Raw genomic sequence first — 23,440 nt, 5'->3', positions numbered from 1 at the left:
AGGGTTCCGCTCTCTCTTCTATTTCGTCTAATATCTATATCCGTCCTCTTCTGGCTTTAATTCACGCTTTTGGTTTGCTCTACTATTCTTATGCCGACGATACCCAGATCATTGTTCGGCTGGATATCTCCAATTCTGAATCGGCTGCCTGATTGAAGAAATGACTGCTAGCTATTGGTGAGTGGATGGCAGGAAACTGGCTTAAACTCAACAGTGGCAAAACCGAGGTATTGGTGGTGGGATCTGCTACACCATCCCTGTACTGGACCCTGGAGTTCTGGCGAGAGAGCCTTGGCCCTTTTCCTCAACCGGTTTCATCAGTCAAAGATCTGGGTGTCAGGCTCTCAGCTTCCCTATCCATGGCTGATCAGGTCTCGTCTGTATGCCAAAAGGCCCACTTCAAATTACGCACACTGCGCAAGGTCCTCCCGCTTATCCCAGCTAAGCTCCATGCATCGGTTGTATCTGCCTTAGTCATCAGTAATATTGATAACTGCAATGCCCTCTACTTGGCTCTCCCTAAATACCCCCTGTGCCTTCTTCAGCTTCTGCAGAATTCGGCTGCTAGGGCTATTCTCCAACTCTATGGGGAACTCACATGTCCCTGCTGCTGCGACAACTTCATTGGCTCCTTATCGAGCAAGGTGTTAGGTTCAAGGCACTCTGCATTGTGCATAGGGCTATTCATGGTATGGGTGCAGAATTCCTTCAGAATACATTTTTATTGTACATAATGCTGCTTGACGTCTTCGGTCCCAGGACCTTAGGACCTTACAAGCCCCAAGGTTCAGGCTCTCCTGTACTGGTGGTTGTGCTTTCTCTGTACTGCCGCCAGAACGTGGAACCAACTTCCTTTCTTGCTGCGCAGCACTGAGTCCCACATTGCTTTTTTTCACTGTGCCCTTAAAATGTCTCTGTTTTAATTCTGCGAACTTGATCCTTGCCTCTTTTTAGCGGCAAGATGCCTTCGGGTTTATGTTGCGCTCTACAAAATTTGTTAAGATAAGATAACTTGACAGCACGGTCAACCACCTGCTCGACCACATGAGGGCCTGTAAACCCGGGCACGTTCTAGCTCCTGATAAAGTTCTGCAAGAGAATGATATTGCCCACTTTCACAGAGTTGTTTAGTTCACAGTCTTGTGGTGCGTTGTCGCAGTCAATCTCTTCACCATCTTCTGGGGCCCCCTGGTTCCGCTGTATCTGGCGAGTGATAAAGAGGCGCTAGCCACCAGAGAAGTGATTTACTCGTACATTTCATGTCCTAACACATCTGCACTATTCTCACAGTCTTTCAGTGCCCTTGTGGGAGGAGCCAGGGGAAGATGCATGCGCCGTCCTGTCACCATCTCATGGGGCATTAAATAGTGGACGTACCCTGGCTTATTGCGCAGTGCAAACAGTATAAGGGGCAAACAGTGGTACCAATCTTGCTTGGTGCTTTGCTGTTCTTGCCTATGCACTACTTTAGGAGACCAATCAGGTGTTCACACACCCCATTTGCTTGTGGGTGGTACGCACACGCGAACTTATGCTGAATGCCAACATGACAAAGTGAAGGCCGTTGTCAGACCGCAGGACCGCACGCATGCCTCATCTCGGGAAAACCTCCCTAACCAAGAAGTTGGCCGCTCTAAGGGCATCAGCATTTGAACAGGGACCTGCCTCAATCCACATGGAGAATGGGCCGACAACCACTATCATGTAGCGGCATCCTTGGCAAACTTTCATCATACCGTCATAATCCACATGTCGATGCAGAAATGGGCCAACTGGTTTTGGTATGGTTCTTCTCACAACTCTTAAAGTATGTCCTGTTGTAAACTGCTGACAGGTCAAGCAGTTACTCACAAGCTCAGCTACATGTTCATTGAAATTGGGGCAGAATCACGTTTCTCCAATGCATGTATCAGTGACCTCCTTCCCTGTGTGTTTTGGGTAGTGCAATTGTGCTAATGCTGTCTTCTGTAATACTATTGGCATGATCACCTTCCCTGTGTTGTTCTGTCGTCATAAGGCATTTGTTGGAGACATTGAGCACCCTCCCCTCACCCATAGCTCTTTCTCCTCCTTGGGCGCAGCTCCCTGCAGCTCCATAATCTGTGTCTATGGTAATACATTGTAACCCTCTTTCAGTACCATGTTCCTCACCCCTCCTTGGGCCTTTTGCCTCTCTCTCAGTTCCAAGAACTCTCCAAAATACGTTGCGCATTTTACCTCAAAATCTGCTGCTTAATTTCTGCTTGAAATGGGGGTCTTTCTCTTTTGTGTGGGCTTGGCACTTCACTATTGCTACCTTTATTGGAAAAGTAATCACCTTGTTTAATCTGTCCAATAGTGCTGCACTGGAGTCCTGTCTGCTCTTCTGAACCCTCTCCTGAGCCATCGTACTGTGGACGTCAAGTAGGCGAAGACAGAATAGATCATCATCTCCTTTTCTACGCTGCTTTCCAGTGCTAATATGAGGGCTACTAGTTCTGCTGCTTGTGCTGAATAATGGGATGGTAGCCGCGCACTTGCACCCAGCTCACTCGTCCCGTTCTCCTTCAGTCTCACCACTGCAGTTCCAGTATGTCTGACCCCATCAGTTTGATCAATTGTCAAAGAACCATCAATGTAGAGCAGGTCTCCCCCCTCAAGTGCGTCCTCCTCTCCCTTGAATGTCTCAGTGAACATCTCTATGTTCTTGTGCAGTCGTGTGCATAGTTTCCTGGTTGTAGGACATCTGCCAAAAATGTTGTTGGGTTTACAGTCTTGCACTTTACTATCTTCAAGCCTACATTCGATAGTATCACCTCATACCCTGATGCTCTCTGTGTGGTCATTGTGCTTTTTGGCTTCTGCAGTACTGCAAAGAGGGCGTGCTCCACGTAAAGAGTGGTGGTTCACCCCATTGTTACTGCTGCTGACTTCTCCACCGCAAATGTGGCAGCTGACAAAGCTTGTTCTCATGGATACTGTCCACTCATCACTGGGTCAAGTTGTCCACTGTAGTAAGCTATTGGCTTGTGGCCCATGCTTGTCTTTTGTGTCCGTACTGCCTTCATCACAGTACTGTCAGTTTGTGAGAATAGGAAAAGTTATTTCTTGTAGTCTGGGATCCCGAACACTGGGGCAGTACTCACTGCTTCCTTCAGCTCCCCAAAGGCCTCAGTCATCTCTGTGGTCCATGTCAGTGTCTTTGTTCCATTCTGTGCCTATTTCAGGGTGCATAATAGTGGCCTTGTGTATGTGATGTAGTCGAAGACTCATGCTCTGCAATAGTTGCATAATGCCAAGAACTGTTGCATTTCCCTCACTGTCGTGGGCTGAGGTGTCTTGCGTATTGTCTCTGCTCTCTGTGGGGTGATCTGGTGGCCATTTTGGGATATCGTCTGTCCAATGTAAAGCACCACCTTCTGAAAGTACTGTAACTCTTGGCCTTGTCCACCTTGTACCCTTTGTCAGCTAACACCATCACCATGTGAACTGAGTCCTTTCCACACTGATCTTCTGTCTCACTGCAAATCAAAATATCATGTGCATACTGTAAAATTGTGCTTTCCATCTGTATGTTGCTCAGGTCCATCTGTATCACTCTGTTAAAGTTAGATGGTGACTTGCAGTGCCCCTGTGGGAGCCGAGTATGTTTTCACATCTGGTTTCTATACATAAAGCTAGTCAGGTCTTGTGAGTCTGGGTGGAGCGGTACTGAGAAGAATGCATTTTTTAAATCATTGACCATGAAACAGGCATCTTCCGCCGGAATGCTGCACAAAATTTGCAACTAAAGGATACTCTGCTTCTACAATGTGGTTAAGGGGCCTTACATCCTGTATAAAACGCCATTACCCTCCCTTTGCCTTGCGCATGGGGTACACTACTGTGTTACATGGGGATTCTGATGGTACCAGGATGCCCCTCTCAATTAGTGTCGTGATTCTCTCATAAATGCCTTCATCTTCTTCCTTTTTTAGGGGGTACTGTTTCATTCTTGGCAGAACCGCTCCTGGCTTCAGTGTGATCTTCACTCCCCTTATGCTCTTTATGCAACTCATGTCATAAGGACTTGTGGTCCATAAACTGCTGGGTACCTTGGCCATGTCCTCCTCCCAGAATGAGGGTGGCACCTCCAGCGCCATGGCCATTCTCTGTGGCACTTCTCTGTAGTGTATCTGTAACTAGTATGTTACACTCATCTCAAACACCATCTCTAGTTCCTGTCTCTCCTCGTTAAAGAGTTTGTTGTCTGTCACTGTGGTTAACCAGTACCCCTCTGCAACTGCGATGATTGCTCTCCATGCTTGCCCTGTGTCATCCATCCCGTGCACTGCAATTCGAACCTCTCTTGCCACCACTTCCTCTATTTCTATGGGCAATATTGTTCCTTATGGCTCGTCCATTGGTGTTTCTGGCCTAAATATGTATTCATTTGGAACTCGCCACATTTTCCCTGCATTGCCTGGAAGTCATGCAATGGCAAAATGTCAGTCCCATACTAAATATAGGGAAAATGATAGCCGTTTTCCATGAGGGCGGGCATGAAGCCTAAACAGGCATTAAAGCCAGGGTCAACACCAGTGCCCATAAATCAGTTTGTTCCAAGAAAAGGTCTGCCAGTATTGCATCAGGTCCAGCAGCTCGATTTCAAGCCTGAGCTCCAATCGCTTTCAAGACCTCTTCTATAAAGAAATGAAGTATTGAACCCCCGGACTCCTTCCCATCTGGTACGCAACTAGCACCAAACAATGACCCAAAATAGGATAGCCAATCTGCCGCCCCTACATGGGTACCCTTGTGACCCTGCTTCCCATTATAAACAGGCGCTCCTTTGACAAATTCCCAGAAACCTTTGGTGCTGTTCGTCCTATTTGCCCCCAAAAACTCTTCCCATGCCTAATCTTCCAACACTATTTGTCTTTGCTCACTCACCCTACGGTAATCAGATCTTGCTTGAACAGTGTTACTTCTATCTGTCATCAGTGATTTTAGGGCGTTTAAAGGTGCCAACTTCGCCGTCCTACATGCCTGGTCAAACCTGCCCCTTCTCCAAGAGTTCCCCTTCTATTTATGCACCTCCAAAAAGCCCCCGGTTAGAGCCTGCAGAATAGCTGTAAACAATCCCACCACCACCAGAGGTCCAGATGAGTTCTCAAGGATTCCAGTTTTTTCCGGGTTTAGCCGAGCCAATATATTTAATTGCAAGCCGGATACTTGAATTTTCCCACATTTAATCCTTAGTGACACTGCTTCGATTTCCACTAGGAATGGTATCACACCCACAACCAATCCTCTGATGGTTAAGACCAAGGAGTAATGGTCACTAATGCCCACTCTGGCTACTTCAAAACTCACAATGACTTTCCATAGGCCTAATGATAGACAAAAATAATCAATAGTTGAAGAACCCAGATGGTTATTGAACGTGCATTTCCCTGGGATGGCCCGCTCAATGCGGTCGTTCACCGATCGCATGCCCCATTCGATCAGCCAAGCACTTAATTGGAGACCTCTAGCACATACCCTGGTGTCTTCCATTTGAGGATCCTGAACTTGTAAGAGTTGGTCCTCCAATGGTTCATAGAGATCTTTAGCTCAACCACATCCCTTTCTAATGTTAAAATCCCCCCAGATTAGTCTATTCTTTGTACCCCCTTTGTCTGCCCAATACTGGTCCACAAACCCCTTTGCCTTCTCCCATCTATTCCCTATTATAGAAGTTTAGGATATCAAACTTCTCTCTGCCGGGCGATTAAACCTTTTTAATTGTAGAAAATCCATCTGGGACTCTACCACCTTAAACCAGCAAGGTATGTTGGGTAGGTGGTAACCCAATATGGCCAAGCCCCCATAGCTCCTCCCCCTCCTATTTTTCTGGGCTGATATGCCATAAGAGACATAACTATCCAATAGGGGAGTTACTAGATCCCAGGTTTCCTGTAATAAAATCACATCATGACACCTCAAAAATCCCAGGTTATCCACCTGCTCCAGTTTTTCCCTAGATCCTGCTATGTTCCAAGTGATCTTAACATTGGAAACATTGGAAACCTCTGGATCATGCCCACTGCCAGCCCTATTCTCTTGGACCACCTCTAAACTCAGAGACAAAAGATCCCTATGTCACTCCTGCTCATCCAGGGATGGTAAGGGCTCAAATCTATTCTGTAACACCAAACCCCTAACGGCTTTACCCCTTCCAGATCCATGTGTGTTACTCCACCCCACCTTAACCAAAGGTTGCGAGTAGACAAGATTGTGTGCAGCTAGGGCACCACTGTCACCAAATTCCATGTCCCTATTTACCATCCTCTCCATGAGACCCTCTGAGGGTGCCACCAGCAACCCAGCTGGTGGATATAAAAAATCCAGGCCCACCATCCTGCTATCCAGTCTCAATCCGTTTGCCCTTAACCCTCTTCTTCAATTTGAGGTTACCATATGCCTAACAATTAGTGGGTTTGTGAAGGAGACCACAATACAGACACCCTCAACTGATTTTGTAGTGAGACCCACCCATCCCACTCTTCTGGCGATTATGACTAGATAGGGGTCTATGCTTGGGCCCATCAAATTGGAGTTAATCCAATGACTAGCTTTGTTCATAGGCGATTTTGTGGTTTCAAAGATGCCCTTAGGCAGGCCCCTGACTCCCATTATCACCCCCACCAATGGAGCCGCCACTGAGGGAAGACTTAACACAGTGTTCTCCTCACCGCGGTGTGTCAGCGGCACTCGCTGGGGCACCCTGCGAAGACTTTCTCCTTCCTAGAGCCTTCAGCCGAGGACATTTTCTTTATCCTCTTCTTCATCATCTTTATTTTGTTTTGTTTTATTTTATTTTTTAATGTGCGCCGTGAATGCTGTAAATTTAGGATTGGTTAGAGCATGTGAGGTGGCTGATTTCAGTAGTTCCTGTGATAGAGGCTAGCTACGTGGACACATTGTCATTGAAATGCGCTAAGTTCATACTTTTCAGGTTTCTTACCCAGATTGTTTGGGCTTTTGGGTGTCCTTCAAATTTCCCTTAATTAAATAATATGAAGAAGGAATTTGCCAGTGGTCTGGGTGTTGAGGTTTTACTGGGTCACTGGTCCACACTTTTCCTGGCTTGGAAAGGATTAGGTTTATTGTAGATTCCTCGGTGTCGGTTGTTTCTAAATCATTGTCATTTAGGAAAGTCAAGATTGTGGATACTTACAGATCTGTAATAACTCCCTAATGTATGATTACATCTCCGAAGAAAATGCCAGTGGATTTCACCACCTGAGCTATGATGCTGTCTATGCATTGTTCCAGAAGGATCTTATCTTTTATGGGTGCCAAATAATGCCTATCCTTATGGACTTTGATGGGGAGGTTTCAACTTCAGCAACCATGCATTTAAATACAGAGAACATTTGTGAGTGGATCTATTTGCAAAGCAGTGTGTGGCTTTGAATCCATGCAATACAGCTATCTACCTTTCCTTCTCGCTGTAGGTGGAGGATGGAATAGTGGTTATTTATTTAAGAGTCTGTTTGTTTGAAGGGTCAGGTTTAACCATGTTTCTATTAGGATGAGGAGATCTGAGTTACCTTCTTGTACTGTGTTGCTATGTGTATAATTATAATTGGTTATTTATAACGCACTTAATACCCAGAGGATTCGAAACACGGACCCAGGGATCGAACCTGTGTTGCTCCAAATTCTTGCTTCCAAGGGGAGCGCGCTGCCCTTGAGTTGTCCTCCGGAGACTATGCGGAGTGCAATAGCTGACGAGCACTTGGGTAAGATGCACTGAAGAGTTGATTTATCAGTGGTGATGAGAGGTGTTTCCATGGGTTTTTGTTTGATGTGTATTGTTTTAGATGTTCGGATCTATCTAAGTTCCAGCCGTCTATGTTCAGGTCTGTGATATTATTTCATCTGGAGAGCATGATGTGATTATGCTGGGAACAACGCTGTATAGCAGATAAGGGATAGATCAGTTGGTCATGGGTACCCAGGCCGGATTATTGTTCTCGGGCGTGGTTACGGCCCCAGGTCAATTCATTAGTTGTGCCAGTTAAACCTGTTCAATAAGCAGTGTGGATTTCTTGGATGGTGGGCAGAGGAAATGTTATGGTGCGTAGGACATTGGGTTAACATTCCAAGCCACTGATTTGGCCACATTTGCCAAGTCTCTGAACTCTCCTGTGTAATTGTCTCTGTTATCGGAGGGAAGCGCCTGCTCTGCTTGATATGAACACATTTTCCTTGATCTACTTGGAATTGTTTGTATTTATGTTCCCTCACCATGAGGATTGATGCTCTGGATTGGCATCGTTTTTGGCTGCTGTGGTATTGTTCAGATCTTGACTATTTTCTAGCCATATTTCTTTGGTGTTCATGAGGTTGCAAGTCATGTTGAGATGGTGGCAATTGAGTTTCTTTCATTTCGTGGATAGGATGTGATTTCTGTTCAGGCGTTTAAAGCTGATACTATCTTCAGGGATCTCTTGTATTTGCTCTAGTAAGGTCTCAGTGGGTAGATGGGTATTTTATAAGGTTGCTGTGAATGTGGCGGTAAGATGGTGGCGCTTTTAGAGGATAGTTTCTCAAAATATTTTGTGTGTACTTATTCTTGGGTTTTGTTGTTCTGTGTGGGCTAGTATTATAGTTCTTAATTTCTTATGGGAGCGTGAATGTCAGAAAATGGGGGCATAGTTTTTGAATGGTATAACTGTGTTGTAAACAACACCGATGGACAAGACAGAGACGGTCTTACTAGGCCTTGTGAGCATTCGGAACGTGCAAGTTCAGGGAAAGAGAAAGGACAAGGGAAGTGGATACATGTTAGAGGTTCCCAGAGGGGAAGTGCCAGAGAGTCAGTTGCCCAGAACAGGTAAGTGCCTGGCAGAGATCACTTGGTAAAGAGTAATCATCAGCCACTACAATAGGTGCGGCCCGTGGAACAATACAGACCAGTGGGCAAAAATACTGGGAGAGGGTGGAGGTTGAAGGCAATTGGACGGAAAGGCCAGGCCCCAGAAAGACATATAAGGTCCCTGGCCACCAATCTCAGCGACTTTGGGGTTTAGCAAGGGAGCGAGAGGGGGAAGCAGGAGGTGAAGAGCAAAGTCTTGAGGAGCTTCCGGTATTTGAGGAGATCCAGTGCAAGAGGGAGAGGAAGAGAGAGATGTGCCAGAGGAGGGAGCCAGCCGAGGAAAGGGATCGACCACCAGCTCACTGCTTAGCACTTCACATGCAGAGAGTTGGCGCCGGAGGAGCATAAAGATCTGGAGGGAGAGTATTTAGAGAGAGCAAGTTGTAAATAGCATGGTCCTTGGCCCCAGACAGCCTTAAGGATGATGCAGAGGGATTTGATTTTGATCCTTCCAGCAACCGGGAGCCTGAGGGGATATTTTAGGGCTGGAGAGGTATGGTCCCTGGGCTTGAGGCCAAGGATACGTCTCGTAGCCCTATGCTGGATTAGCTGGAGGGGGTGGAGAGCAGAACAGGGTAGATTAAGGAAGAGGCTGTTGCAAAAGTTCAGTCTAGAGAGTACCAGAGCTCTAGAGACATTGAGCTTATGGGGAAAAGCGAGGAAAGGAAGAATACCTCTGAGGAGGTGGAGTTAAAAATGGGCCTTCTTGGCAAGGTCCAAGATGTGAGAGCAGAATGAGAGAGGCGAGTCGAACATAACTCCAAGGTTTCTGGCTTCAGATGAAGGAGCAGGGGGGGCATAGGCAGTGGCCAAAGACAAGGGAGCAAAGAAGGAGCAGGAATCCCAATGGGAGCAACCACCGGGAGCCAGTTGAGAGTCAGTGCCTAAAATACTAACTATTGTTTATGTAGTGTGTTGAGGTGATGGTGGGTTCTTAGCTTTGCATTAAGATTCATTTTGTTTAGCCTTTCTGCTAGTTCATAGGTCCTTAACTAGGAAACTTTGTTTCCATCGTGTTGTTAGATTTCTGACTTCTGCTTCTAGTCTGAGTTCCTCAGGTATTCTTTGAAGCATTTAGTTCAGAACAAAGCTCATAATGTGAGTTTGGAGTCCTCATTTACTTTATATGAGTTGAAATAATGTCATTCCAAGCACCTGGGAGGAGCAGAAAGACTTGTTTGATAGATTGCATTTTCTTTGGTCAAAAAGAATTGGACATTTTGGTAGAACTCTTGCAAATTGTCATGGCTTGCTTGCATCGTTTCGGTGCCATTGGCAAATAGGCTGATAGTAGGCCTTGGTAGGCCATGACTGTCATTCCTACGAGCCAGCCTTTGTCCATAAGCTATCTTTTAGCATCTGCATAATACTAGGATATTTCAAAAGGTATCCTGCCAGCCATGAATCTATGGCGTACAGAATAGCTTATCCTTATTTCTCCTGTAGTGAAGCAGTAGAGGTCTTCCACAATACGTTTTTAAGGATATTTTTAAAAGGTGGAGAATCGATTTTCTTCACAGCATTTCGGTGGGTTATATTTGGGGGATTCATCACGACACCCCGGTTTGTGTTTGAAAGTTTCATTCCATTTAACTATGGGAGTTTGTTGAGACATAGCAGCAGATTGAGTGGTGTGCCGCCAACGACCTTTGCCTTAATGCCAGTAAGGCAGAGATCCTCCTCATTGGCACACCTGCACCTTCCTTTCCTGTCATTCTCTGGATGGCCTCCCATGGCCCTCTTCCTGCTCTCACCTGTGGGGGTAAGAACCTCAGGGTCATCTTAGACTCCACACTTTCCTTTTCTCCTCACATCTCTGACGTCTCTAAGAAGTCAAACTACCAACTGATCCTCCTCAGAGGTATTCTTCCTTTCCTCTCCTTCCCCCAGAAGCTCACTGTCTCTAGAGCTCTGGTTCACTCTAGGCTGGACTACTACAACAGCCTCTTTCTAAATCTGCCTGCTACTACTCTCCGCCCTCTGCAATTCATCCAGAACAGGACTGCAAGACTTGTCCTAGCCTCAAGCCCAAGGATTGTATCTCTCCAGCCCTGAAATCTCTTCATTGGCTCCCAGTGGCTGGAAGGATTAAGTTCAAGACCCTCTACATTGTCCACAAGGCCTTCTGGGGCCTGGGTCCACAATATATTCAACTCTCCCTCTGGAAATACCTTTCTTCTAGAGCTCTTCACTCCTCCAACTCCCTCAGGGTCAGTAGCTTCTCCAAGCAGCGTGTTGGTGGTAGATCTCTCTCTTCGGCAGGGGCCTCCCTCTGCAACAGCCTCCCTGCCTATTTGAAACTTTAGGAGAACCATCTTGGGTTCCGGAAGCACCTCAAGACCTTCCTCTTTGCTTCTGCCTTTTCTCTCCTTTTCCCAGATGTTCTATTCTGTTACTGCACTGCGAACTTGGCTACCCTCTGAATCCGGGCCCAGATCCCTGCCCACCCAGCTTCATATCTGCATTGCCTCCTGGCAACCCTTGCACTTTGGTCTGTATCTGCAACCCTACAGTCCCCTTACCTGCACTTTTAGACACCCGCTATCTGCACTTAATTCTTGCACTGGCCACCTGCTGGCCGCACTACCTGCTGTTTTGATTCCCAAGTGTTCTGTTCAGTGGTAGAAGAGACAAAACAAAACAAACAGCCATTGTTAGTGCTGTGGTCACTCAAATGCCATACACTATAGGAAAATAAATGCCCTATATGAGGCTCATTGTAACAGTAATCCATTGTATTAGTGCACGGTCCGGTTAAAGTGTCTCAAACATAGACTGACATCTGTGGGGACAACACATAGGAGATGGATTAAATTCAGTACTATCATGGGCAGTTTGAAAGTGCAGCAGGGAGGGGATTAAGTGAAATTAAGGGATGAAGGAAGAGAAGAGGAGCAGTGACATTGAAAGTAAAATCAGAGTGGTCAGAGGGAGAGAAAACGGGGTCTGCTAGTGAGTAAAAGGTAAGTAGCGCAGTACTGAGAAAGGGAATAGGACCGAGGTCTCAGGCATGCAGTGCCCTCCCTTTTCCTGCAAACCTTCTGCCCTAAGGCCCATCCTGGTTTCCAGGCTCTCTCCTGCGGGTCTGCATTGATCTGGAGAGCCCAGAGCTAGTTATATAGAGGGCGAGTGGCAGGAACGCCAGGGCTTACCCTTTAATTTCCCAGAGCAGGCTGGTCTTATGCGAGGACAAGGAGACCAGGGTTCAAACAAGGATACCTTCACCCAGATGCTGTTAATGTTAATGTTAAAGGATGTTTGTACCGCGCACTATCTCCACCGGAGTGGTCCCCTGGCGCTCTGACGGATTTGAAAAGGAAAGGGGGTGGGAGGTGAAGTTAGTGGGAACGAGCGGAATAAGTGCAAGAGAGCAGTGATGTGCTGTTGGCAGCTTCAGTTCAGTTAACACTGTTCGCTGAACTTGGGGGTGCTTTCTGGTCGGTAGCCGTTGTGTGCTGTTGTGCAAAGCTATCTGTGGTTTGTTTTGTTGTGGTGTAGTGAAGTTTGTGCAGTGTGTTGTGCTTTAGGGTTGTGGTTGTGTTTAGTTAGAGTTAGAGAGGTGTATGCAGAGGGGTGAAATTGTTAGTGGGTTGGCTATTGGCCTCGCTATCTAGAAGTGATATGTGTTAAATGTCCACATTCTTTCTAGATGTGGCATGTGAATATCTCTGCATTTCTATCTAGATCCAGCACTGGCTAATATTCACAATCCTGTCTATGTATGATGCACGCCAATATTCACAATTATATCCAAATGTGGCACTGGCCCACTTTCAAAATCCTATCTAGATGCGTATCAAGCTAGCATTCACAATTCTATCTTAATGTGACATTGGCAATATTCCCAATGCAGTCTAGATGTGGCAATGGCTAATATTTGCTATTCTATCTAGATGTGGCACTGGCCGGCATTCATAATCCTGTCTAGATTTGACACAGGCTAATGTTCACAATTCTATCTAAGTGTGGCACTTGCTAACGTTCACAATCCTATCTAGATGCGACAGAGGCTAATTTTCACAATTCTAACTAAACGTGGTAGTTGCTATCATTCACAATTCTGTCTGGGTCCGGCACAGGCTGATGTTCACAATTCTATCTAAATGTGGTACTTGCTATCATTCACAATTCTGTCTGGGTCCGGCGCAGGCTAATGTTCACAATTCTATCTAAATGTGGTACGTGCTAACATTCACAATTCTATCTAAGTGTGGCACTTGCTAACCTTCATTATCCTATCTAGATGCAACGCAGGCTAATGTTCATAATTTTATCTAAATGTGGCATGTGCTAATATTCACAGTTCTAAGTGTGGCACTTGCTAACATTCACAATTCTATCTAAGTGTGGTGCTTGCTAACATTCATAGTTCTAAGTGTGGCACTTGCTAACATTTACAATCCTATCTAGATGTGACGCAGGCTAATGTTCTCAAATTTATCTAAATGTGGTACTTGCAAACGTTCACAATTCTATATAAGTGTGGCAAATGGCAATGTTCATAATTGTATCTAAATGTGGCATGTGCTAATATTCACAGTGCTAAGTGTGGCACTTGCTAGCATTTATAGTTCTAAGTGTGGCACTTACAGGCTAATGTTCACAATTCTATCTAAGTGTGCACTTGCTAACATTCACAATTCTATCGAAGTGTGGCACTTGCTGTAACGGTTTTATGACATGGCACACTCCAGCCAGGGACTTCTTCCACTGACAATGAATGTGGCACACAATAAAAATGTTTTTTACTGGGTTCTTTATTTGAGTAGGGCCCCAACCTGTCTCACCCACCTTAACAAACACGATGTGTCACCATGGGCTAGGAACCAGGCCGGTGTGTAACAATATGATATTTATAGATTGTTATGGTTCAATGAGCAATCAAACAAAATCAAACAAAATCAACTAATTGGGCAGCAGTCACCAATGGGGTGGCAGTACAAATGCAAAGAATGAAAATCAGAGCAAAGCAAATAATTGGGCAGCAGTCACCAATGGGGAGACAATACAAATAAAAAGATTAACACAGTGCAGTTAATTCAAACTCCTAACAAAATGTACGGAAATCTTTAATAGCAAACATAAGCAAAATCATTTTTTAAATAACAGATAGAACTCACGTTATGCACTCCCCCTGCAACACTCCCCCATCCCAAACTTCAGCTAACTAAACTCTTTGTAGATGGAAGTCAGTGGCAATGAGTCAGAATGAAGAGGGAACAATCAGATTGTGTATTCAGCCCACCACCCCAAGATAGGAGGCCAAAGAAGAAAATGAAAACTCGTTTTATGAGCAAAACAGCATAATCGGATTTTGCTTGTTACTTGGAGAGCTGTTTACAACTGCGATGGGATAGTTAGGACAGAGATTTGTGTTGCTACACTCAAGTGATAAGGAAACATGCAGACTACTAGCAGGGCACCAAGGCAAGAAAATCGATTTTGGGAAAAAGACAGAAATGCAAAAGAAAACATACACGCGCAAATGGGAATTTAGTTTCACACAACATTCGTGCTGACAGCAGCCATGTAAAGGGCTTAGCTGTCAAAATGGAAAATTGGGTTTAAGGACAAGGAACAGAGGCATATGCAGGTAAGATTCTTCAGGAGGGGTTACTCTTAATGGGATTGCGGTTAGGGTTTTTCTATGGGACAGATGCAATTGGAGTTCAAGGGTAAAGCACACAGAACACAAAAACTAATTCTATTTAGGCTATCTTTTAATGACTATATTTAGTAATAACACTCGACAAAATAGTTTCGAATGGCAACAATAATGAACGTGAATTTCAACGGGGGAAATTAATTGATTTACTTCAAAAGAATGCTAAAGACTTACACAGACTATGGAAGAGCTTATCAAAGAAATGCACTAACATACACAGGCTAATACAGATTTATCTATTTACCCCCACACTTAGGGACTGTTTCTGTATCCCTACAGTCCCCCTACCAGTTCTTGATATCCTAATGTCTGCACTTACCCATGCACTTGCCACATGCTGGCCGTTACTTACCTATTGTTATTATCTATTCCCATGTACTGCACTGTCCCTGTCTCCTTCCCATGCACTTGCGCGATCTGAATGACACCTGGCCTAGTATGGTCATTGTCTGTCCTCCCTTTGTCCCCCCCTGCCTCGTCGCACCTTGAAATATTTGTGTATAGGCTTGTTATAAATGCCATATCATCATATCATATCATATCATATGGAAAGGTGAACAGATTATGCTGGCAGTTTGGGATTTTGAATGGGATTTCAATGGGGTGCAAGGGTCAAAAAGAGTGGGATATGCAATTTGGGGACTGGGTGATGTGATACTTACAATGGAAACTTGAGTTTGGGGTTTCTGGACAGCCAGCAAGGTCTCTGGACAGCTAGGCCAAGGGATCTGGTTACTCTGGATGGCTGGGCCAAGGGGTCTGGTCACTGGGACAGCTGGGCTCTCCTGGATGGGATGCTGGACAGCTAAGCAAGGTCTGGTCACTGTGGACGGCTGGATGGGATGCTGGACAGCTAGGCAGGGGATCTGGTCACTGGGCTGTCCTGGATGGGATCAGCTGCCTCTCCTCCATTCTCCCTAGATTCTGGGGTATGGGCCTGGATATGGATAGATGGATGTATCTCTGCCTTCCTGGTTCTTGAAGTCGGGGTTTCAGTGGATTGTCAGTCCCCTGTGTTCCCTGTCTCCCCCTTATATGGCCAAAATTACATCATCGGTTTTATAACCTAGGGGGAAGTACTCTGGACTTACCCCTCTGCTGGGATAGGGCAGTCTCCCAGTGTCCCCTCCTTTCCCTGGGCTGATTGGTTCAGGGGAAATGACATAATTTATGTGTCTGCATTTAGGATCTTTTCTTTTTGAATGGCAACAATAATGAACGTGAATTTCAATGGGGAAATGAATGAATTTACTTCAAAGGAATGCTAAGAGCTTACACAGATTATGGAAGAGCTTATCAAAGAAATGCACTAACATACACAGGCTAATACAGATTTATCTATTTACCCCCACACTTAGGGACTGTTTCTGTATCCCTACAGTCCCCCTACCAGTTCTTGATATCCTAATGTCTGCACTTACCCATGCACTTGCCACATGCTGGCCGTTACTTACCTATTGTTATTATCTATTCCCATGTACTGCACTGTCCCTGTCTCCTTCCCATGCACTTGCGCGATCTGAATGACACCTGGCCTAGTATGGTCATTGTCTGTCCTCCCTTTGTCCCCCCCTGCCTCGTCGCACCTTGAAATATTTGTGTATAGGCTTGTTATAAATGCCATATCATCATATCATATCATATCATATGGAAAGGTGAACAGATTATGCTGGCAGTTTGGGATTTTGAATGGGATTTCAATGGGGTGCAAGGGTCAAAAAGAGTGGGATATGCAATTTGGGGACTGGGTGATGTGATACTTACAATGGAAACTTGAGTTTGGGGTTTCTGGACAGCCAGCAAGGTCTCTGGACAGCTAGGCCAAGGGATCTGGTTACTCTGGATGGCTGGGCCAAGGGGTCTGGTCACTGGGACAGCTGGGCTCTCCTGGATGGGATGCTGGACAGCTAAGCAAGGTCTGGTCACTGTGGACGGCTGGATGGGATGCTGGACAGCTAGGCAGGGGATCTGGTCACTGGGCTGTCCTGGATGGGATCAGCTGCCTCTCCTCCATTCTCCCTAGATTCTGGGGTATGGGCCTGGATATGGATAGATGGATGTATCTCTGCCTTCCTGGTTCTTGAAGTCGGGGTTTCAGTGGATTGTCAGTCCCCTGTGTTCCCTGTCTCCCCCTTATATGGCCAAAATTACATCATCGGTTTTATAACCTAGGGGGAAGTACTCTGGACTTACCCCTCTGCTGGGATAGGGCAGTCTCCCAGTGTCCCCTCCTTTCCCTGGGCTGATTGGTTCAGGGGAAATGACATAATTTATGTGTCTGCATTTAGGATCTTTTCTTTTTGAATGGCAACAATAATGAACGTGAATTTCAATGGGGAAATGAATGAATTTACTTCAAAGGAATGCTAAGAGCTTACACAGATTATGGAAGAGCTTATCAAAGAAATGCACTAACATACACAGGCTAATACAGATTTATCTATGGAAAGGTGAACCAATTATGCTGGCAGTTTAGGATTTTGAATGGGATTTCAATGGGGTGCAAGGGTAAAAAAGAGCAGGATATGCAATTTGAGGACTGGGTGATGTGATACTTACAATGGAAGCTTGAGTTTGGGGTTTCTGGACAGCCAGCAAAGTCTCTGGACAGCTAGGCCAAGGGATCTGGTCACTCTGGATGGCTGGGCCAAGGGGTCTGGTCACTGGGACAGCTGGGCTCTCCTGGATGGGATGCTGGACAACTAAGCAAGGTCTGCTCACTGTGGACAGCTGGGTGGGATGCTGGACAGCTAGGCAGGGGATCCGGTCACTGGACTCTCCTGGATGGGATCAGCTGCCTCTCCTCCTTTCTCCCTGGATTCTGGGGTATGTGCCTGGAGCTGGATAGATGGATGCATCTCTGCCTTCCTGGATCTTGAAGTTCGGTTTCAGTGGATTGTCAGTCCCCTGTGTTCCATGTCTCCCCCTTATATGGCCAAAAGGACATCATCGGTTTTACAACCTGGGGGGAAGTACTCTGGACTTAACCCTCTGCTGGGATAGGGCAGTCTCTCAGTGTCCCCTCCTTTCCCTGGTCTGATTGGTTCAGAGGAAATGACATAATTTATGTGTCTGCATTTATGATCTTTCTTTGTCTCACAAAGCTACTTTTTACCAAAAATGAGTTATAGAGGAAAAACTTCAAATCTGTACCATCCACCGCCATAAGAATGAGATATGCTGATTCCATATGTCACAGGGAATTGGACAATATAATCGCCAACTCTGTGCGATGTTGCATTGCCCTTTGGCACAACTCCGCCCTCTTTATGCAAGGCATCATATTTAAAATGCTGACAGTGATTGCACATGTTCATAAGTACATTTTGCATCTTTCCTCCGAGTTATATATTAGTCCCATTTAAATATCAGCCAGAACCGCATTTTTTCCTGGCCATTTCAGTTCACCATGGGCTAGAAACTTACACATGGTCTCTGTCTGTTCACCGAAAAATTACATCGAAAACTATCATAATATCAAATTCTTGCTCATTCAGTATGCTGAGAATAATGTCTTAAAATAAATATGTTCTTTACTGTCAATGTAGAGAATTGGTCATGTGGGAGGGCGGTACTTCAAACCCCTACAGCCCAAATTTCCTCCTCTGGGCTCAGCTTGCATAAAGGACAACCTGGGAATGGGTGGCGAAGGAAATCGTACCTCTGGATCAAAGACTGGGCCCCACTCCCTCCCTTTGTCTTTTTTGGACAGTCCTGCCTGCTTGTCTAGCAGAACTAGTAATTATCACACTGTCAGCCCCAGCACATGTCCTTGCAGAGTTAGTTCACTTTAAGGTGCGAAAGTGGGAGGCAAGGCTTCCTGCCAAACTGGTTTTACTAGAATTCCTGGGCCTCAGCCAGTCTTATTGAAGTCTTGTGGGGATAAATATATTGCAGATTATATAGCAAAACCCCAACCCACATATTCAATCACATTTCTGTGCAAGCACAAGCTGTCATATGTCATTTCACTTTTAAACATAATTTTCCTCATTTTCAAAAGAGCAAATTTACACGCTTGTTCATTTCCTTGCATTTCAAGTTTACAAAATGAGGTTTCTGTAGACCATAGTTTCTTTTCACTAAATCTTTTGGGGAGTTTTGCATATACGGTTCATTTATGGACTCAAAAGAATGCTGCCCAGGCTTTCTTTTGATATTGATATGAGAAACAGAAACTCCACGTTATTTCTTTCCATTTACCGCGGTTTGAGCGCAATGGTTCTTAGCAAAAGAAAACAAAAGCTGTGTTAAGTGGAAAACATAATTCTTTGCTCCTCAAGCATTTTATCAGTACAGCAGCTGTTCCTGAAATGTACTGCCCCACTTCTTGGTGATCAGCATAAATAAAGCATGCACGTGTGTGTTTCCATGAAGGTCACAACTTTGTGATGTTTTCATGAAATAAGGAACAATTTGCAAAGCCGTTTTGGATGTCAGGCGCAGTTTTAGTCTTCAGAGTACAGAACAGCAAATGTGATGCCGTTCTGAATGTAGGTCATTTTCTGATGGTTTAAATGAAATAAAGCAAATGCAGCCATTCTTTTTGTGGCAGTGTTCAATGCTTGCCAAACATGTGCCAGGGAGAAACAACACAGCCGTTTTTGGGTGAAATGTAGAAATGTGGTTTTCAGGTGAAGCGGATTTCTGTTAGGGCTTGTAAATGCACCCCACATTGCTAACCTTCACAATCCTATCTAGATGGGATGCAGGCTAATGTTCACAATTTTATCTAAGTGTGGCGCTTGCTATCATTCATAGTTCGAAGTGTGGCACTTGCTAACATTTACAATCCTATTTGTCAACCTATCTGTCCTTGCTACATTTACAATCCTGTCCTATCCTATCTACAATGCTTAGGGACATTCAAGGACACACTCCTGGCCCAGGCTGGACAGGCAATTGCTATAATTCACTTGAATACATTAATTTTTAACAGAACCGAGGAGCAATGGCTGAGAGTGAGTAAATAGATGTCCAGTGGGTCTGGTACTCTTAATTGCTAATTACATGTTTTTCGTGGGAATATTTGCTGATATTTAATAAGGTCACTAATCTTTTTAATGTATTGTGGTTTTTGATAACCTATTAACCAAACCATGGATGCATCTAAATCGGAATACTACTGCCACGCCCCTTGAATGCACACTGGCTGGACACTTGAACCTGCCAGTGGCCCTTGTTTCAACCTTCCCCCATGCCACCTCTGTGCTCCACACGTCAGTGCGTGTGCCGTATGACTCAGTGTGGAACCAGGCGGTCACAGCATAACAACCCAACTCAGCCTATTCCCTCGATAATTTATTTAAATTCAGCAACATGCAGACCACTGAGTTGTGTAATAAAGCCAGCCTTTATTAAGAGGTGACATTTGAAAAGTACCTTTACGCTTGACTTAATATAAATGTTTTTGATCATTTATTTGCTCCCCTTCCACAGGGATCACCGGTGATTGGAAGAACCAGTTCACTGTGGCCCAGAATGAGCACTTTGACGAGGACTACAAAACGAAGATGGCATCAAGCGACCTGCGGTTTAGGGAGGAGCTCTGAAGGACGTCTTTGCATGCCTGACCTATGGCTGTTGAGTTTCAGGTGCAAAGAGTGTCTGCGACAAAAGCCTTTCCTTGCAAGCTTCCTATCTTTCTGATACGTAAAAAACGGCTCAGTGGTTTCAGAGGTTGAAGGAGGGACCTTTCAGTAATTGTAAGTGGTTATTTATGTCGCGCTTAACACCCAGAGATTTACAAGCGCGACTGGGATCAAACCTGTTTTGCTCCACGTCGTCTTGCTTCCAAGGCGAGCGCGTTGCCCCTGGGTTATCCTCTTGAGACTGCATCCTGCATGATTAAACCCTTCTACTTCCTTTCCATATTCTCTCTCATCCCATACATGGCTCGGTTTACCAGGCACTGAGACCCTTTTCTTTTTAGCATACTGTTATTGTTTGTATGGCTTTTTCGTACAATGAGCAGTTTAGTAAGAATGTTTTAGAAATCATATACAATTAAAGGAATTTACCACAAGGTTATTGGTTTTCCTTAAAAGTGTGAATGTGCTTGCGCGTGATATACCTTATTGTAAATCATTGAAGCATGTTTGCTCTGTTCTTAATGCCAACACTTAAAAAATGTCACCTTCAAATTGAATGTGTAACTGGACAACAAATACAATGAAACAAAGAGTCCAAAGCAATAGATTCTTCAGTCAAAAAAACGCTGTTGAAACAGATTTTATGAGTTGATGCAAAAACAAGACTGCCGACACGTGTTTCGACCCAAAACAACGGGTCCTTTTCAAGGCAAGACTGTGGTGTTGGTATGATTCATATACATTCCAATACAGCAAAATATTATATAATCATGCCATAAGGATAAGAACATTTGAAATATAAACAAAATTAACCAGCAGAGGAAGAAGAGGGGGCCAGAGTTAAAGAAGAGAAATGCAACCAAGAAAGAAAAAAGCCCATATGGACATTACATCACGTCAAAGAGCAAAGCAACCATTTCAATGTGAAACATATTCCAAGTAAATAAGGAGTAAATAAAAGACATTTGATTTGTTACCATATGTTGTCGAGCCAAAAATCGCAGTCGAAGTGTCCATATGTGAATGTCCATGTAATGAAAACAAAATAATATGTAAAAAAGAGAGAAAACACCATAAGCCTGAATCCTAAAACAACTGATACATTTTAACAATTTATTAATCCCATGTACACGCATAGTGCAAAGGTAACAGACTATTGTGCCAAGGATCAAAATGCTCATCCCTCATGCGCCTCATGGTGGTAAAATGTATTATTTCATTGTCACCCGTGTGTGATATAAATGTTAAAATGAATAAATGTTTTACCGTATTTTATTCAAACTGAGTTGGAAAACCCAAGCCCTCCTTAGGGGCAGATATATGGGCCAATTCTAAAGTAGTTGATTCTCCTCAAGAATATAAATGGCAAATAACTGAAAAATACATAAACAAAGAAACCCAAGACATGAGTTGTCTTGACAAGAGATCGACATATGACTTAAGTGGGTTGTCAAAAATATCCAAATGCGTAAAAATAATGGACAGCGATACCTGAAGCAGTCTCTGTTACTGATACATTGTGGTACATTCCCAGAACATGGGAGTTTGTTCAAACGTTGCAACTGCCAAAAAAAGGCAATGCATCAAAACCCAATTCCACCGGTAGGTTGAATAACATAAATATTTGTAAGAATCAGACTAACAGTGATATACTCTGAAAGTAGTGTCAAGCCCATACCTGTAAGTTTAGGGGCTGGTTCCCCACTGTGGCCAGAGTCCAAACGCTTCACGAAATCAGTGTTGTGCAGTTCATTCCTTCCATGTGTTTAGAGAAAAGAACCTAAAAATGTGTCACGTGACTCAGTCATGTGGTTAAATTTAGCGCAAGCAATTATGGTAATGGTATTCCTTGTATTAAGTAAGGCAAGCGCTTGCATCTTGTTTGTGACCTAGACAATGTCTACATGTGTTAACACAACTATTAAATATTAAATAAAAGTCTAATGGATAATAAGCTGTAATGGCAGTGTGCATGCGAAATAAAAATAAATATTTAAAAAAAAAATTGAAAAAATTGAAAAATCAAAAATCTCTGGAATGTTTTATGACGGCGAGGGACGGATGAGCAATTTGATACTGGCAAAGATTCCCGACGGTCTTGGTTGTTTGAATTTGACTAGATGTAAATACATGAAAACAAACAAGGAATAATGGAAATGCAGTTGCTGCAAGCATAGGAAATATGCACCAGCATTTGTATAAAGCATTACAAAAATACATTTAGTTCTGTGTCCGTGTTGAGACCAAGACTGGTACAACGGAGTTTGGCGATGGTGCGTGCCTCAAGCTGACGTAAAAGTAATTGACGGTCCCCGCCTCTTTGGTGGGAATGCGCTTAAATGAGCCCGATGAACTTAAGATCTTTTACTGAATCCATTTGATGATTCTGTTGCCAATGCAGGGCAAGTGGCAGCTTCGGATCTTGGCTCTTCAGGTGTGCAAAATGTTCTCGAATGCAGACTCGCAGTTCTCTTGAGTAGAACCAACATATACTTTGCGGCATATGCATAAAATGGCGTACACCACAAAATTCGATTTACAATTGATAAAATCGGAAATGTGAATTGACATACCATGGTGGCAACTGAATGTATTTTGGATAAGAGCATATTGGCAAAAATTGCATAGACCACATTTGAAAAAACCAACAGGTTTGGGTGGAAGCCAAGGTAAGGCTGTGCATGAGTAGGCTTTGGTTGTAAGAACGAAGGGCAGAGTTTGTTACGCAATGTTTTGTTACGAGTAAAGATGAGTTTGGGTGTAGCCGAGACATAAGGCAAAAGGTCTGGGTGAAGTCTCAACAAATGCCAACGTTTGCTTAACAGGCGATAGAGCATGCACTGGTCTTCTGAATATTTCGTTATGAACTGTACATACTCTAGACTTGGTCTGGTGGGTTCTGTATTTGTAACCAACGTCTGATCCTGAGTGAATGTGTTGATACGGTTGAACCCTTGCTTAATACATTGACTACTGTATCCACGTTCATGGAACCTCCGCCTAATCATGCGACACTCATGTTAAAAAGCCATGTCAGTACTGCAATTACGTCTCGCACGATAGAATTCTCCAAATGGGATGTTAGAGATGACAGATTTTTTATGGCAGCTGGAGGCATGCAACATAGCATTAACTGCGGTGGGTTTCCGAAAGGTTTGAGTTTGTAGTTCACCATTCACAATGTTAATCTGGAGATCAAGGAATTCCATAGACTGAGAGCTCACATGTCCAGAAAATTCTATGCCAAAATTATTACGATTAAGATATTCAGAAAAATCAGCAAAGGACGAAGACGTC

At 44.3% G+C, this 23,440-nt stretch overlaps 1 protein-coding gene across 3 annotated transcripts in view; it reads left to right on the top strand.

Annotated features, from left to right (window-relative positions):
* Positions 1–20,577, top strand: part of LOC138581040 (sulfotransferase 1 family member D1-like) — a 289,076-nt gene extending 268,499 nt beyond the window's left edge. For all 3 annotated transcript variants that reach the window (XM_069652067.1, XM_069652066.1, XM_069652065.1), the window contains one exon: positions 19,992–20,577. In XM_069652067.1, coding sequence (XP_069508168.1) covers positions 19,992–20,104 — 113 coding nt within the window. In that variant the 3' untranslated portion in view covers positions 20,105–20,577. The remainder of the gene's footprint in view (positions 1–19,991) is intronic.
* The last annotated feature ends 2,863 nt before the right edge of the window (positions 20,578–23,440 follow it).

This window comes from Ambystoma mexicanum, chromosome 3p (genome assembly GCF_040938575.1).
Source record: "Ambystoma mexicanum isolate Mex_15411 chromosome 3p, UKY_AmexF1_1, whole genome shotgun sequence".
NCBI lineage: Eukaryota > Metazoa > Chordata > Amphibia > Caudata > Ambystomatidae > Ambystoma > Ambystoma mexicanum.
Note: the sequence above shows the minus strand (reverse complement) of the source record. Positions and strands in the feature narration are given on the sequence as shown.